We start from the raw sequence: 15,506 nt of genomic DNA on the forward strand, positions 1-15,506 counted from the left end.
GTGCTATGCACTCCTATGCCCAAATTTGTATATCCGCTTTAAAATGACTAGCGCATACATATGCGAAATGCCCAAAATTTTTATAGTTTCTGTTGCAGCATTCTCTAATTTAGGGCTCTTAACAACATTCATCCATTTATCAAACATATTCATATAATTTCGTGGAATTGGAAAACGGTATTGCTCGCTATAAATCCATGCAATCTGGAACACAAGTTTTTTGTTCAGTTAATGTTTCCATTATTATTTCATGTAATGTGTTCGATTCCATAATTAAAAATCATCTATAAAAGTTTATCTTCTTGTTCGGTTGCCCTGCTTTTTGCACTATTTATTTTTATTTCATTTTAATGGCATAAAGTGTCATAAAGTGACAACCACAGCACATTCCCACCAGGTTTAATTTTTCTGTGGTGACAACGAACAACTCATAGGATCAAGACTAGTTGAGTAATGCCACTAAACGGAAGGGTGCACAAATAAAAACGTGAGTTGACCTTGGAAATCTGTGTTTCAAGAGTGACAATAATTGACAGAATGTCATACTCAGTGTGTCACAGATTAGAAAACATCAATAAATGGAATTAATATTCCGAGATGGCGCCAAAAATCATTTTTGTGCTCTTATTTTTTGAGTGCAATTAAGCTCTGTGTGTCAGTCAGGTGAGTCTAAAATACGTTTTCTTTTAGAAACGCAGATTAAAGTAACTGCTCTAAAGTCATTATACATACCGGTTGTATCCTCTTATAATATAGAAATTCTGTTTATAACTTCTATTACTTTATTGCGACATCTAACCATATCTATCTGAAACAAAAGACAGCTCTTAACATAACGTAGTATTTTATATGTTCCTTCTTTGTTTATTATATAGGTATTGCTAAATCTATTTCACTCCTATGGTTATCGCAGAGTACACTAGGAAACAGGTAGACTTTCTAATTCGCAAACATTTCTTTGCGTTAATAAACGCAAGAGCATCCATGTTATAATTTTTCATAAAAATATAGTCTATAAGGTAAATAACCCCAAAAAGTTTCTCTATCTGAAAACATGGATCAAAAAGGTGGAAATAGTGACGATGGTAAGTAAATTACAAAAGATTTTTATTATAATAATTAATGTTATTTTTGTTTTAGAAAGTGCCCCAGCCAAAACATCTAAACAAAATAACGTTTTACCCCTCTGGGGCAATGAAAGGACAATGAATCTTAATCCCCTAATTCTGACAAATATCCAGAGTTCGCACTACTTTAAAGGTAAGTTTTAGAATATATTTAAATTTCCTGGATGTCACTGTTTTTTCTTTGTATGTCATCTCTTTTTATAATATTGAGTATCTAAGTATTATATTATTAGCCATGTAGTAGTTCCATATTTACAATAAAAGATGTATAAATTCTTCAGTTTTAGTATATGGGTCAGTTGGTATTCAATATTGCTATGTCTAGGATCAAATATTTACACAACTTTTTTTTCATAAATAATAATGTAAAAATATTTTTAGTTAATCTGTATGAATTAAAAACTTACCATGAAGTAGTGGATGAAATCTATTACAAAGTAAGTCATCTAGAACCATGGGAGAAGGGCTCAAGACGTACCTCAGGCCAAACTGGTATGTGTGGTGGTGTGAGAGGAGTAGGTGCTGGAGGAATAGTATCTACTGCATATTGCCTTTTGTACAAATTATTTACCTTAAAGTTAACAAGAAAACAATTAAATGGTCTCATAAGTCATTGTGATTCTCCTTACATTAGAGCTTTGGGTTTTATGTATATACGCTACACTTTCCCTCCTGCCAATCTTCTGGAATGGTATGAAGATTATTTAGAGGATGAAGAGGTGCGTAACTAAAGGTAGAGTGAAGTCTATCATTTTTTATAGATTTTGGTGGGATATGTGCACAGAGTTATGTTTTAAATTTTTGAGTGTTGTAGGAGCTAGATGTAAAAGCTGGTGGTGGCCAAAATATGACTATGGGATTGATGCTGAGGCAATGGCTGGTCAAATTGGATTGGTTTTCAACTTTATTTCCCAGAATTCCAGTTCCAATTCAACAAAAAATACAGAAACATTTAGAGGTAAGCAATAGTTTACAAGTAGAAAAGTATTTTTTTTTCATGGACAAATTATATTTAACACAAATAAATGCTTTGATAAAAGTAATATGTATGTATGCAATTTCATCAAATATGGAAAATATATTTGACAAGAATTCAAAATGGTCAATTAAATTCCTTTTTTTAGTTTTCTTATGATCTCTCTAATATGGTTTTCTGATACTTGGCCATTTGAATATGGCTGTATATTTACTGAAGGTGGTATGTTATTTGCTAGAGATTTTCCTACATGTGCAAAGTGATTTGATTTAATTCATTAGATATATCCTTAGTCCTACTGAATGCAGAAGTTAGTCCTATTTACATGTTGTGGGTTGTGGATAATATGATTTAATGTTAACCATATTTTTTTGCTGTTGTTTTGTGCCTCTGATAATTTATTTGAGAAATAATCTTTTTTGCTTTAGCCACTGCATCAATTAACTCTTTTTGTGCAGATTTATAGGTATCCTGTAGTAACTTACTATTTGGAAGTTTATGCCTTCTATAGTGGAAATCTCGTTTTGAAACTTTTTGTTTTTGTACTAAGGTTATTTAAGTAAATTTTTATGATTTCATCACACAAGGAATTGGGTTAACTCCATATTTGATTTCCCAGAGTGTTTATTTGACTAAACTGCACTCTGCTTATTTTTATTACTGTATAATATTTCTCTGTAGACTTAGTGATGAGTTTACCAAATAACTGGATTTGGTGATCACCTAAGCCCTCATCCACTATATAAATCTTATTATCATAATTTAAGGTGTTGTATAATCAATACAAGTAGCTGAGTGGAACATAGTTTTCATAGGAACAGTTTTATTCAATATTGTAAAACTGTTGGTGATTGTTTGACTTAGTAATTTTTGTGGTAAACTGTCTTTGGTCAGGTCTATATTAAAGTCACCAAATATCCAGATTTGTATTATTTTGTTCATAAACATGTTTAAGGACATATCCACTATCCCCAAAAGATCATTGTGATGGAAATCATGAGGTCTGTACACTCCTCCCACTATCAAATGCCTATCAATCTGTAAAAAAAGTATTGAACATTTTGTGTTACATCTATATACTTAAGAATAATCAAAACAGTCTTTAATAAACATCCCTACACCTCCACCTTCCTTGTCTCTACACACATACATTAAAGTTTCTTGTATTATATTCATGATTGGGAAGCAGGTGATAAAACAAAGAAAAAATTTTAAAAAGGAACATAATACATTCAAATATATAGATGGCTGAGAAAGTGAGTATATTGAGTGATTTGAATCAGCCTCTACAGGATTCTCCTGCCTTTAGTCCTAAGATCATCCGGGCTGCCCTTTTTTGGACTATAAAGACAGTTTTAGCTATCTACTGCAGAACCCCAGAAGATTACTCTATATCGCATAACAGAATAAAAGTTTGCATAATATACTGGTAGTAAAATCCCCTAGTCTAGATAGCTCTTTAACATTCTTAATGAGTAGCAGGCTCTTTTTGTTGTAGTTTGTATTTGTTCCCCCCAATTCAGATTCTGGTCAATATGAAGACCAAGAAATTTAACTGATCTAGCAGGTTCCGTATTTTGTGATAGAAAATTAATTGTATCTGGAAACTGTTCTCGTGACTGGCTGGTTCTAAAGTAGACAAAAACACAAAGACACTCCCCTGTCTACTAAATAAGTTGTTTGTAGTAAAAAAGTTTTGTAGTCTGAAATATATTGCTTTTTCGAATATTATTGAGAATGATGGAAGAAGACTTATTGGTCTATAGTTCTCCATCTTAGTAACATCAACTTTTTTATGTAGTAAATACACCACAACCAAGATCCATCTGTAAATATAAGAGTGACATTGTGTGGTTTGTTATGTTAGTCTTCCTATTTTGTTATAAAATGAAAAAAAAAAGGTGAAGAATGTATAATAATATGCATCCACATTATTATAAAAAACCCTTTCAGCCTTTTTATTTTCATTGAGGATAAGAAAAATCTGAATTGTAAAAAAAGCATAAGCAAAAAAGATTTTTAAAATTTGAATAAACTGTAATTGTGACGTCATTATGTCAGTTTGTTCAAACTAGTTCAAATATTTGACTGTCTGACACAGACTTTGTTTTAATATCTAGAAACCTCAATTTTTCCACAATTATACATGATAAAAGATCATTAGCTATTTCCATTAGAACCTCTTTAGGATCTTCATTTTTATTTGGGTTTCATGAATCTCCAGATTACAGGAATATTCTTTAATTTCTAATCCGCAGTTTCTTTTCTCTAGTTGTACAACTTTGGTTTTTAATTGGATATTTTCTTTCTTCATATCTCTCAGTTCTTATAGTGCCCTCTGGTTTTCCAACATAAGAGAATCAAATTTACTCTTAAGACTGTAACGAAATATTTTGTCTACCACATGGGGTATTATTATGGGGGTTGAAAATTGGGGACAGAAGTTACTGGGGGTGGAGATAGGGCAAGCAAAATAAACGAAACTTATTTGGAGTAGCTGGGTCGTGGATAAGTTGAATGGCAAGGGGCAAGTGAAACCATGTATAAAGGTTAACCTTCTAAAAACAAAACAAACTAGTGTAAAAAATAATAAAACTAGCTGTCATATGTCAACATAAAATTTTAAAACAGAACAATTAAAATGACAGCTAACCACGCCCTAAGACTTATATTTTTAATTATTACAAATTCTTTACAAATCCTTATGAAAGCAATTATTATTATTAGAAAAAAAAGTTACCTTGATTTCACTAAATTTCTTTACTTAACATATTTTCTGAGGTTGGAAACTGGACCTTCACTGTCACGCAAAAAACTGTATCTATAGACTGGGACAACGACCAGGGATAAGAAAATGAGGGTGGAAGCTAGCACTGGAACACAAAACTTGGAAAACTCGTCTCCTTAAAAGACTGGAACAGGTACAACTGAACACAATGGCAACATGTGGTTCTTCAAAATTTCACTTAGACTGCAACTACATATCGAACTTTACAATTAACTTCATACTGCTACACATTTTCCCATAAAAAAGAACAAAACAGAAAACATTTCAAATTCGACGAAATATTTGGACTAAACGCTGGAAGCAGTTGTCTCTGACAACGCCTCAGCGAGAGTGAATAAATTCTTAAAAATCCTTCGCTTAACTTGGTATAAACAAAACACTAAACAGGAATATTTATTTAAAACGCAGTATCGAACGGCTTAACAATCAAAGAATACCGAGGAAATAACCATTTGTGAAATAATAAACAAACTCTAAAATGGTTTATAATCGAACTCGGAAAGCAATCAGTATCAACGCAAAGAGGATTGAAAATACTTAACTTGTACGAAAGGAAACAAAAATACATGGAAATTATTCTTCAGTGTTTTAATACATGTACAAGGAGATTTCAATATATACCAGAGAATTTAGAAATGCTACAAGACAGCCATAGATTCTTCAATCTGCTAAAAAGATTTTTGAAACTCAATGATTTCATTTGGTTTCAATGATGAAATTTCAATTTTTGTTGATTTAATCTCACTTTTTGCATATTGACCACATTTTACTGTATTTTCTTTCATTGCGCCGGATTTTCTAGCACAATTGTCGTGGTAAAAATTTCTCATGCAGGTGCTACAAATCACAGCATCTACAACTTTTTTTTTTTTCAATAAAAACAACATTTTTCTGTAGAACACATTTTTGCAATGTTTACTTTAACTTAACCTCAAAATATTTTCATAGGTTTATTATATAAATTAAATAATATATGTATTTTTTAGTTTATTTGAATAAAATACATTAAATCTTTGACACTGATTATGTTATAATTTAAATTTAACTTTGTGATCACAATAGTATATTGTGACAAATAAATTCATTTAATATTATCGTTAAGGTCGAGCTTTATGTGTTTCATAGTATATAAAGAAAATCTTAAAGATGTTAAAGCAACTATCTATGTTAGGGATACCCAATAAGTTGGTGGAATATGACTCTGGAGGGTTCCAAAGCTATAGTAGGAATAGATGGAGATATGACGCAGGCCTTTGATATTGAAAATGGAGTTAGACAAGGTGATGCCTTATCAACAACACTTTTTAATCTAACTTTAGAAGCTGTTGTTAGAAAACTGGATATAAACGGCTGTATTAATACAAGATCGATGCAAATATGCGCATATGCAGATTATGTTGCCATAATACAAAAAGGGTTGCCACAACAAAAGGGTATTAAGCGAAAAAGTTATAGAACTGAAACGACAAGCTGCTACGTTTGGTCTGTATATAAATAAAAGTAAAACAAAATATATGGAATGCACAAAATCGAATCAACATGAGAATCTGAAGGTAGACAACCATACCTACAAATATGCCTCCACTTTTCCCTACCTAGGCTCAATAATAAATGACAACAACAACATCAGTCAAGAAATACAAGCATGGATTCTTAGCGGTAATAAGTGCTTTTATGCATACAAAGACTTAATGAAAAGTAAGTTAATGAATCGTGAGTCTAAGCTTAGAATCTACAAAACAGTAATTAGACCAGTGGTCACATATGGATGTGAAACGTGGACCCTCTCAACTACTGATGAAAATCAACTGAGAATATTTGAGCGCAAAATACTAAGGAAGATATTTGGACCAACCCAATGCAGCGATGATTCTTTGAGAATCAAAATGAACCACGAGCTGGATGAACTAATGCAGAGCGCAGATATTGTTAGATTTGTAAAGTCACAAAGACTAAACTGGCTTGGTCATCTAGAAAGAACGCGAGATAATCGAGCTGTAAATATAGTCCAGAGATGGAAGCCCCAAGGAAACAGAACAAGAGGAAGGCCCCGTAAAAGATGGATAGATGACATAGAGATGGATCTTAAAACCATGAACATCAGGCAGTGGCGAAGGAAAGTATCCGACAGGGAAGAATGGAAGAACATTGTTAAGCAGGCCAAGACTCACAAAAGATTGTAGCGCCATTAGAAGAAGAAGAATAATATTACACTACTATCGCCGTCAGCAGAATTTGCAGAAATTGTTAAAGGTTTAATTAAATTATCAGTCCACCAATGTACATATTTCTATTTCTTAAATCAAATGATTGATTGTTATTTTCTTTTATAACTTTATCAGTTAGAAAAGTTTCTTTTTTTGTATAATTTGTATTGTATAAACATAATGCATAAAGTACTATTTGAAAAAATATTTTATTTCAAATTAGTTACATATTTTTTAGTCACTATTTTAACATTTTCCAAATAAAGTGATTTTTATCTTCTTCCTATAAAACACACTTTTTGTAGATAGGGCATATTGCTTGCTCACTGTCGCTATGGTTGTAATATCACACATTTTTACTCATTTTAGTTTTAAACTTCTAACCATGTCAGTTTTTGGAAAGGAATCTAATTTTGAATTACTTAATATAGGGCCGTTTCCCACCACACGCCGTCCAAGCAGCTTCAGAACGTGCGAGGGAAGACCGAAAATACGAACGAGATAGGACTCGTCAGGATCGTCCAGTTCGAGAAGATATCCACCGAAACTTTTTACGGGACGACGACCGTAGAATAGATCGAGATACCAGATTCGAAAGACGGGACAGAGATGTAGGACGGGACCGGGACAGAAAATATAGAGACCGAAGCCCAGTGAGACGAAACTCGAGGAGTCCTCAGCGGTCTCATAAGCATAGAGATAGAAGTAGGGATAGGCGGAATCGCTATTAAATAATTTAATTGTACCGAAATAATATGATGTTTGTTTCTTTTTTAATATAACGTGTAAATTTTCAGAAGATATTTGAAGTTACCTTGTAATACAGCTCTCCCAAAATAGCTTTATTTTCCAAAATGCACCATTGATGATGAGGACTTTTTATTTTTAATGTAGCGTTTAAATTTTCATTATTGCTGGCTCTTGAAGGTCTGACTGGTGTATGTACATTGGAAAATTAACACTCTTGCATCTTTTATTTTTGGATCAAGTCCTATCAGACTTTGGATTAACATATCTTTAAAATCTGTAAATTGAATAAATGCTGATTTACCAGAACTATTAATTTTTTGTTAAAAAAATATTTTTATATAGCAGACAGCTATATCTAGTAGGTGAAATATAACCTTTTTATACCAGAAAATTGTTTTCTTTGTGGAAGGCAACTATCGTATACTACTAAGACAGAAATATGTTAGGATTGCAGGAAAGGCCAAAATAGATACAAAAATGAGAAAAAGGAAATGAGGAAATTACAAAAATTACATTTTTAACTACTGTTTGACGTAAGATTATTTTAAAAATGGTGCGAAAAGTATAACCAACAAGTTGTTAAGCAGATTATTTTTTCAAAACTGACGGGGTTGACTTACTTAGCCTCGATCTTGTAGACAATCAGCAAGGTTTTAGTTGAAAAAATCTGAGGGTGGTGTTTGTGCCCTCCGAATATCAAACTTTGATTATTTTATGTGTTTTTGTATTATTTGTTTGTGTATTGTGTGTTATCTACATTTTATATAGGTGATATGTCTCCAGCTTTCTATTAATCCGCTAATGTTGGTATATTATTATTACTAACTTCTTTTAGTATTGGCAACTAGAGCCTGTTACATCCTGCTGATGGGTTTGCTACACATTTTTCTTCATTAAGTGTGATAAGAGATTCTTTCATGATTATTAATCCATCTTTCCATTGTACTCAGTGCTTATTGTCCCAGACATGTTACAGCTACAGTGTAATATTCAAGTAACAAACGTTAAAGAATGTATGAAGAAGAACACAAAAAGAGGTCCTGTTATAGTTGCAAAATTTGCAACCCAAGAAATAGAAAACAAAAGAATGAAATGTCAACAAGGGAAAAAGTTAGACTCTGATATGCTCAGCTGTAACAAAATGAATAAAACAAAAACCCAAGTATATGTTAATGAGCCTCTTACACAAGATGGCAGAAATGTGTTTAATCTAGCCTACAAAACTAAAAAAACAAAAAGGTTATAAGTATCTATGGGTTGGAAATGGGAAAATCTATATGAGAAAAGTGGATGAAAGTCCTCTTATACGAATAATATGTGAGGAAACATTAGTTCGATTACAATAAATTATGAAACAAAATGGCTATGAATCAGAATCTTCTAGCTTGTTCATTTGATAGTTTAGAAGAGTTTTATAGATTAAGATGGATTAAGTGCTAAATTTAAAATCTTCTTCTTCTTCTTCTTCATGTGCCTTGTCCGTTCCGAACGTTGGCAATAAACATGGCTATTCTGACTTTGTTTACGGCAGATGACAATCCGAACCATTGCCGCAAGTTTTGGAGCCACGAGTGTCTTCTCCTCCCTGGACCCCTTCTGCTGTCTATTTTCCCTTGAACGATCAGTTGTAGTACTCTATATTTATTATGTCTCATAACGTGACCCAAGTATTCCAACTTTCTTTTCTTTATACTTATTCCTACCTCTCTCTCTTTATCTATCCGGCGTAGTACCTCTTCGTTGGTCACGTGCTCAATCCAGGATATACGTAATATTCGTCGGTAAGCCCACATTTCGAAGGCCTCTACTTTTTTTATCAATGTTGCGGTCATTGTCCACGCTTCCATTCCATATAACAAAACCGGGAATACATAACATTTCAGAAGTCGAATTTTGAGAGGTAGGGTGAGGCTTTTAGAGGTGAAAATTTGCTTCATGCTAGTGAACGATGCTCTTGCCTTTTCTACTCTTATACGTATTTCCTTCGCTTGATCCCAATTTGAGTTAACTGTTGTTACCAAGTGTACGAATCCACGTGTTCAATTATTTCATTGTCTAATATCAGTTGCTGTGGTGGTTGTTGGGTTTTGCTTACTAACATCCATTTGGTTTTTGTGATATTTAGTCTGAGTCCGTATTGTGCACTTATTTTTGGTATCTTACTCATTAGGCAACTCAGTTCCTCCATGCTACTTGCTAGAATCACAGTGTCATCAGCATACCTTATGTTATTAATTATTTCTCCATTTATCTTTATGCCTTCTGTGCTTTCCTCCAGCGCTGTCTTAAATACTTCTTCTGAGTATATATTAAAGACAATAGGAGACAAGATACAGCCCTGTCGTACCCCTTTCTTGATCTCAATTTTATTGGTCAATGTAGATCCTACTTTCACTTTAGCTGTTTGGCCCCAATAGAGACTCGCTATTGTTCGAATGTCTCTGTAGTCGACTCCGATCTTATGGAGAACTTCAATTATCTTTTCGTGCTTTACGTTATGGAATGCTTTTGCGTAGTCTATAAAGCATATGTACACGTCTTTGTTCATATCTCTTTTTATCTCAATTTAAAATCATGGATATGAATAGCCGCTCAATGAGAAACAAACTTATAGAGATTGAAATCTTGTGTAACCAAATTGTACCTAATAAAGAAAGTACCCGAAAGAAGAAAAGTTCTTTAACATCAATGGTTATGTCATTTTATGTAACCAGAGAAAAGCGAGGGGGTGGTGGTGTTGATATTTTAGTAAAAGATCTCTACATAGTGAAATTACTCGATATGATGATACATGTTCAATGTTATTTGCTTATATTAAAAGAGTCAATGTAATTGTTGGTGCAAAGACCATGAGATTTTAGCGTAAATTAATTTTATTCTATTCTAGAAAACAACTTTCACATGTTGAATCAGCTGAACTAGAAATGTTGGATTATGGGTGATATTAATATGGACTATATCAAGTACTAAACCAAGAAATGGCCTTGAAGTACTTCTAAATGTACATATCCACTTTTTCTCTGGAAATCAAAGTACACCTAGTAGGGTCACAAGTAATACAAAATCACTTACAGACTATACATTCACCAATATTAAATCAAATCATGAACTTGCAGTTGTAGAAGTATGTATCAGTGATCACCGAATTCAAATTTTTTTTTTATTATGACACAATCTTTAGCAATCAAAACACAAAGTTCTATAAACTAATTTACTGGGGTGTATCGCAACTTATCTTTACCATGTTGTCTGCTAAGGATTTTGTGATGTATTGTGTGTTTTCTGCTATTAGATCTATTTGTTTTATCATTTCATTGTATTTAATTATTCCGTAGACATATATTGGAGGTGGTTTTGATGTTTTATTTGCGTTTTCGTTAGTTTTAGTGGATTCTTCTTCCTCTTGGTCTGGGAGTGTTAGAGAACTATATTTATTATTTGTTACTGTCTCTGATGGTCTATTGGTAACATCCACTTTTCTTCTTTTCAAGGTTTTTTTGACTACTTGCCAAGGATTTTCTTTATTTTGCTCGCTCTCATTCAAATCCTAAGAATTCTTCATCGCTAGTATGGTGGTGTTGGCTATTATTTATTGCATACTGTGTGGGAATTGGTTGAGCTTCAATATTCTGAGGTTGCTGGTGTTTTGGTATGTATGTGTTGCAAGGTGGGACATCCTGTATAGTAAGTCCATTATTTGTTGGTTGCAATTAATTCCTGGCCCATTAAAACCAGGTAATGTATTCATTTTTTTTTATCTACTAGTCAATTAGTTGACCACTTTTATCAATACAGTTACTTCAATTAATTGACAAAACCTGGAACGACCCCAACATTTTATGTGATGAAATAATTAGAACCTTCCAAAGAAACCTCGTACAAGTTAAACTAAAAAATAGTGCCCCCTGGTTTAATGTTGACATACTAAAATTACCCCAATAGAAATTATTTACTTTAACTTTATAAAACATCTCAAAAGACAGTCACAGAAAACATTGAACAGATAAAAAGAGAATGTTATCAAATGGAGATAACAGTTGCTGAAAATGATCCAAAAAAAATTTGGAGTATACTAAACACCATAATACCTAATAAAAAGCTAACAAAAAACCAAACTAACAGCTAACAACTATTTCCAAACTTATAACAGACAATTTAGTTATTGATGATCTTAACCTTATATCTAACAAGCTCATTAACTACTTTGCTACAGTTGGTTCTGAACTTGCTCAGACCATTCAACCCTCTGCAGGACCACCATTAATAAACAACATTATTTTCTTGGAGCTTCACAACAAAGCAGGGAATTGAAGATGTAATAAATTAATTGAAGGGTAAAAATTAAAAAATCTAATTTATGACAACCATTTTATAACCCCTTCACACTGACATTGTTTACAATGATTTTTTTTCCTTTTTGTATATCTGTATACATATAAAAATTGTTTGCACATTTGCACCTCATCTTCTGTTCAAAATTTTTAATGTGTCAAAGTTAACATATATTATCACATTACTATTTTGATGGGAATAAGCCACAATTGAAGGTTTAAGTACGTTTATTGACGTTTCAATTTCCACTTCGGAAATCGTTCTCAAAATACGAGTACAAACAGTAATGAGCTTCAGAACATTATTATAACATGTTTAATTTTGTTCCATATAAAGCAATTTAATCAAATAGGTTCAGTAATATGACTAAATGAGAGGAAGTAGATGGCGCCACAATCACGCTCGGGATTAGTATGCCTACTAAACGAAATTCGTCTTACTGAAATAGCTATTTTGAGAGACTTGTATCATACAGTATTGTGCGAATTAATGTGAACAAACAGAATTAATTTGTAAATATGATTTATTTAGGCCAAAGGTAAATTTAGGTACACTTAAATGAGATTTTTTCATTAATTAGTATTTACTATGTCCCCCTTTTACTTTTATGACTTCCTGGAGTTTTCTAGGCATGGAATCACAAGTTTTTTGTGATTACTTCATCCCTAAACCACACCTTAATCACTGCTTCCACCATCTTTGTTTTTGTCGTACAGTCAAATTTTTGCAGTTTAGCCTTACATATTGCCCACAAATTTTCAATAGGATTAAGGTCAGGTGAATTCCCAGGCCAATCAAGAAGGGTAATATTATTATCCTTGAAGTATTTCATCATAACCTTCGATACAAGGCACGAAGCTGAATCTTGTTGAAAAATTGCAGTCCCTTCGGTCTGTACTTTGTCAAGCTCTATAGCTAAGCGTTGCTCTAGCATGGCTTTGTACTTTTCACTGTTCATCATACCTTCAATAGGAATAAGAGTGCCAGTTCCTGAGTATGAAAAGCAGCCCCAGAACATATTTTTGGTGGGATGTTTAACTGTTTGGTTAATATGGCCAGCTGAAAGTGACTCATTGGCTGCCCTTCATACGAATTTTGATCGCTGGCCCCGCACTAGGAAGTGGGTCTCATCAGAAAATAACACTTTTCTCCAATCTTCTGTACTCCAATGAGCTATTTTTTGCCCAATTTAGTCTTTTTTTCACCATAGGCGCTGTAAGAAGTTGTTTCTTCTGCGGTCTCACGGCTCTTCTCCCTCCTTCTAAGAGACGTCTGCGTACCGTTGAGTCGTGAATTTTTATTCCAGCCTCTAAATCTTGCTGGAGGTCATAACTTGTTTTTCTGGGATGAAGTTTGCAATCGCGCAAAAGAAAGGCTTCATCTCGAGGAGTGATCTTCCGTTTTCTTCCACATTTTCCTTTCCGCTGCCCTTCAACTGACCCTGTTTCCTTTTTTTTTGTTTAATTATTTTGTGTACTGTACCCAAACTTACACAACACTCCTTTGCAATGTCCCTCTGAATCATTGGTGTATGCTCACTAAGTGTTATGATCCTTTCTCTTTTCCTAGGAGTGATACCCATATTAAAAAGTTAAACCTGAGTGCACAGTTAAATCAATGAAAATAACACAAACGTGCACATAACCTGAGATACAACAAAATATAATAATGATATAAAAATATAAGACACAAAGCACGTGTTTTGAACAATATACTCCTAAGGTTTTGTGGTTATGTTGTTTGTTTTGACAAAACAGTTGACATAATAGGCACAGCAAGTGTGCCAACTTATGAAAACTGAATTTCGATCTCTGTTCACATTAATTAGCACAATACTGTACAATTTATTTGAATTTAACCCAGCTGAGGTTGATAAGAAGTCAAAAGCACGACTTCCCTGAAAGCCTACAAGTACATGGATGGGAAATTTATGTCGTAAAAACAAAAAAATCAATTCACTCACATTCTCTATACAGAATGTTCCAACAATGTTGACCACTGGCTATATATTACTAACTTGGTTAGAAAATCATGTCATCTTGTAAAGGCATTAAAGATAATAGCGTAATTCTAATTTCAAGTCTAGGGAGTCTAGGTCAAGGAGACTAAACCAAATTTCGTCTACTGCGCCGTGGTCAGGAGTGCTTGCACTATCTACACTGCGCCTCCCAACGGTCATATTTGGAACTTTAAAATAATTTCTTGCTCGAGGTAGTTATGAATGTTATCGTCCCAAATATTGTTGGCGTTGTTGAGACACCCTGCATAGACTTTTGATATTAATGATATAAAAAAGTAGTTGATTGGCTGAAACTTAAAATTTTGGTAATTATCACTGAAGACTACTGTTTTCTAAATCCTTGCAATATTAATTAACAATGTCGCTACGGCGGATTCTGTGTTAAACCTCCTAATTGTGAGATTAAGTGTTTGTAAGACTATTTTATTTAAAGTTGATGATTTGTGAGAAAAGAATTCCTCATCTGTCTTTCAGACCATTTCTTTACATGAACTTCAATAAAATTTATAACTTTAAAATGTATAAAGAACGGAAATGAAACATAGCAATTGGTTATAAAAGTTGTATACTGTTGACCGATACTCAATCGCCACTGTCCTGTTTCTGTCCACTGGTCCTCTTTAACTTATCTCTTTTTATTATATTATCTTGAACTTCCACACCAGAATTTGTATAGGTATTCTCTCCTATATCACTCTGTACAACGTAATATCATTTGACGTGTTGAATGAATATTAGGTTTCATTAATTACTACGTAACAGTAACTAATACTTGCCAGATACGTCACTGAATGAATGCCGAGCTTTCGATCGTATTGCCGGTGGCTCGAGGCGAAAGTACAACCGGCTGAAACCTCACCCTGATTGTCTTGTTTTGTGCTTTATCTTCATTATTTTATAAATTCTGACATGCATTATTTTCACAAGAAATACTTTCAGCTGACTGGTCATCGCTGAATGTACAAATGGGTTAGCAATTTGAACATCCTAAAAATCAGTTGCGGAAATGGAAAAAAATATATCAACCAATTATTATACTCGTAGAAATGTTTGTCCCATTCTTAGAGTTACAATAAATATACATAGAAGAATATTGACTTGATTTTATTAGTTTTAAGTCTCGACAGCTGTAGGGATCTTTTGGAACACACGTTTGCCATGTAGACAAATTGAAATAGAAATAAATGACCTTTTATACAAAATAATAAAAATATATTTCTTTAAAATATTTACGAGTTTTAATTGATCACCCAGTAAAATTATAGAATATTGTTCCTAGTATTTAAAAGATTAGTAGCCAGATAAG

The 15,506-nt window shown here is 33.1% G+C and overlaps 1 protein-coding gene across 1 annotated transcript; it reads left to right on the top strand.

The window, feature by feature from the left end:
- The first annotated feature begins 869 nt into the window (after window positions 1-869).
- Window positions 870-15,428, top strand: LOC140447227 (pre-mRNA-splicing factor 38B). The gene is made up of 5 exons (XM_072539756.1): window positions 870-1,085; window positions 1,141-1,260; window positions 1,509-1,846; window positions 1,942-2,085; window positions 7,530-15,428. The coding sequence occupies exons 1-5, from the start codon at window positions 1,055-1,057 to the stop codon at window positions 7,827-7,829; spliced, it is 933 nt and encodes a 310-aa protein (XP_072395857.1). The 5' UTR covers window positions 870-1,054; the 3' UTR covers window positions 7,830-15,428.
- Window positions 15,429-15,506: the final 78 nt, after the last annotated feature.

The sequence above is a fragment of the Diabrotica undecimpunctata genome, chromosome 8 (genome assembly GCF_040954645.1).
Source record: "Diabrotica undecimpunctata isolate CICGRU chromosome 8, icDiaUnde3, whole genome shotgun sequence".
In the NCBI taxonomy this organism is placed as follows: Eukaryota; Metazoa; Arthropoda; class Insecta; order Coleoptera; family Chrysomelidae; genus Diabrotica; species Diabrotica undecimpunctata.

What these genes read in the sequence shown, in the direction of transcription:
- LOC140447227 (XM_072539756.1), top strand. Translation starts at nt 1,055, where the DNA reads ATGGATCAAAAAGGTGGAAATAGTGACGATG. An exon ending in AGGTGGAAATAGTGACGATG is followed by an intron (nt 1,086 to 1,140) that starts GTAAGTAAATTA and finishes TTTTTGTTTTAG; the next exon opens with AAAGTGCCCCAGCCAAAACA. An exon ending in GAGTTCGCACTACTTTAAAG is followed by an intron (nt 1,261 to 1,508) that starts GTAAGTTTTAGA and finishes AAATATTTTTAG; the next exon opens with TTAATCTGTATGAATTAAAA.